This window comes from Cricetulus griseus, unplaced genomic scaffold (assembly GCF_003668045.3).
Source record: "Cricetulus griseus strain 17A/GY unplaced genomic scaffold, alternate assembly CriGri-PICRH-1.0 unplaced_scaffold_27, whole genome shotgun sequence".
In the NCBI taxonomy this organism is placed as follows: Eukaryota; Metazoa; Chordata; class Mammalia; order Rodentia; family Cricetidae; genus Cricetulus; species Cricetulus griseus.
In genome coordinates this window covers 239,633-242,164 of record NW_023276997.1, presented here as the reverse complement: position 1 = coordinate 242,164, position 2,532 = coordinate 239,633, and the positions used below count along the sequence as shown (strand labels likewise).

At 42.9% G+C, this 2,532-nt stretch overlaps 1 protein-coding gene across 1 annotated transcript; it reads right to left on the bottom strand.

The window, feature by feature from the left end:
• On the bottom strand, window positions 1–2,228 carry LOC113837887 (eukaryotic translation initiation factor 5-like). The gene is given in 4 exon segments (XM_035453793.1): window positions 1–66; window positions 1,515–1,567; window positions 1,599–1,884; window positions 1,887–2,228. Coding segments are annotated over 4 exon segments (747 nt in total).
• Window positions 2,229–2,532: the final 304 nt, after the last annotated feature.

The following is a 2,532-nucleotide window of genomic DNA, read 5'->3' as shown; positions in this document are numbered from 1 at the left end:
TCACTGTAAATCAAAGTTCCCGATCAAACTGTGAGAAGAAGATTCCTCGGTCTTTCCTGGTTCGTGCTGGTCAAGGGTGGACACCATACCAAGTCCCACTTATCACTGTATTGTGAACCTTTGGTTCAGACCTAAAATTGACATATCATGGAAGAGGTGGCCTTGCAGACAAGGGCCAGGATATTGCAGAATCTGTGGTATTGGGGAAATTGGTCCTCCTGTGTCCTAAGGACCTCAAGTAAAATCCTGGTGTTGGTTCATTGATTTCAGCAGCTCAGTCAGGCTTCAGAGTTTGTGCACCTGCCAACTGAAGTGTGTTATGCATGAAGTTTTGTTTTCTCTTTAGACAGATGGCATGTGCTGAAGCTCCTATCACTCCTCCCTTCTCCTCCCAGAATGGAAAAGTAGTAGGCACATGCCACCTCTGCTTTCAGATCATTTATTTAGACACTGGCACTAAATCAATATTGCCCAGGCTTCTGATGAATTTTCTGTGAACTTCTTGCTTTTGTGACCTGGATGGTGTAATTTTAACTGGTAAAGAATTTGGACAACAATGAGAAAGAATTTCCACATAAAATCTTGGGGAATTGGCAGCGATAATTGTAGCAGCCAGAGGTTTCTAAGACACCATGAGGAGAACAAGGCCTCAGAATGAAATAACTATGGCTCATATGGGATCACAGAGAGTTATCTGACAATCAATCACCCTGTATAGAATTGAGTAAGTCATTGCCTGGAGAGATGGCTTATAAGATGAAAACACTGACTGAACTTCTACAGGACCTGAGTTCAATTCCAAGTACTCAGATTGCTCACAGCTATGTATAAATCCAATTCCAGGGGTTCTGGCATGTTCACCCAGATACAAATGTATTCAAAACAACAATGTACATGAAAAAAATTTAAAAGACCCAAATAAGTCCTCTGAACAGGTATTTTGCTTGTGTAACTTCATATTTTTGTGGGTCTTCTAACTGTGGATGTGGTACTGACTCTGACTAATTTCTTTGATTTGGGGAATTTTTCTGTTTGGTGTGTTTCCTCATCCTGCATGGTTAAGAGTGCTTGTGGCCAGCCAGGCAGTGGTGGAGCACACCTTTAATCCCAGCACTGCTAAGGCAGAGGCAGGCAGATCTCTGTGAGTTCCAGGCCAGCCTGATCTCCAGAGCAAGTGCCATGATAGACTCCAAAGCTACACAAAGAAAACCCGTCTGGAAAAAAAATGAGTGCTTGTGGCCAGTCTCAATGAATTTGGTTGTTATCACTGGGAGGCCAGCTATTTTCTGCAGGTGAATAGAGGAGGAGAGGATCAGAAATAGAGGTGAGGTGGGGAGAAGGGACAAAGAGGAGATGGGAGAGATTAAACTGCAGTGAGGATGCATATGAGGGAAGAATAAAAAATGAAAAAGTTCAACGTAGAATTTTCCTTTCTCTTTGCATTCATTTTCTTCCTTTGATTTTTGATTTGCCTTTTGTTTTCTGAGACAAGGTTTCTCTGTTGATGAAGATACCATGTAGAGCAGGTTGGCCTTGAAGTGACTGAGATCTCCCAGCCTCTGCCTCTTGAGTAATTTGATTGAAGTTGTATGTGATTCCTGACTGGCTCTTGGTTATCCCCCCCCAGTCATCATCCTTCTCCTCTCCCACAGCATGTGGAGGAGGACTAATTTCATTTGGTGGTGGAGGTGGTGGTGTCTCACTGCTGGAAACGGAGCCATTTTCCTTATCCTTGCCCTTTCTCGTTTTCTTTTCCTTTTCTTTCTTTCCTCTACCACTGTCACTATTCTCAGGTGGGTTGAGAATGAATGTACAGAGTTTATGAGGTGTGTCAAGCATGCTTCGGCACCCACAGGATTTACAAGAATTGACTATTGTTCACTTCCTTTTGGATTGACATGCAGAACGGCTTCAGGATTCTCACACTCAGGACAAAGAACAATTTTTTTAATAAATCCATCCAACATGTGTTGCAGCTTATTCACCTCATGTGATCCCTTGGCAAAGTACTGGTCATTCTTAGCATCAAATTGGGTCTGTGCCCCCAGCTCACATTCAAAGTATTTAATGGGATACATTGGAAGCCTATTAAGTGCCTTTGCAATGTCAACTATGTTGACTATAACTATCTTGATTTCATCTCCTTTGCCCTCAACCTTGGCAATCAAAAAGGGCATCCTGTAGCAATAGAACTGGTCTGACACGCTTCGGTTGACATTGACAGACATTTTGGCTTATTAGTGACTTTATCAATAAGATGAAGATACCTTTGATTGCAACTTTTTGGTATCTTCTGTCTGGAGAAGAAGGGATGACATAAATGACTGCAAGTGTTCTTGGTCTCTGACATGAAAAAGTTTTCACCACTGAGGTTGAAAGCTTCTTGCTTGTATGCTGTTACCCCAATACAGGTACCAATGGCTGTGCAACAGCTCGTTTTCGTCAAATAAAGACATAAACCCCACGCAGCTTGCTTGAGACTGGGAGGAAGAGACACTGGCTGTGGGGCAGGCAGTGAACAGAGGGGTGGCC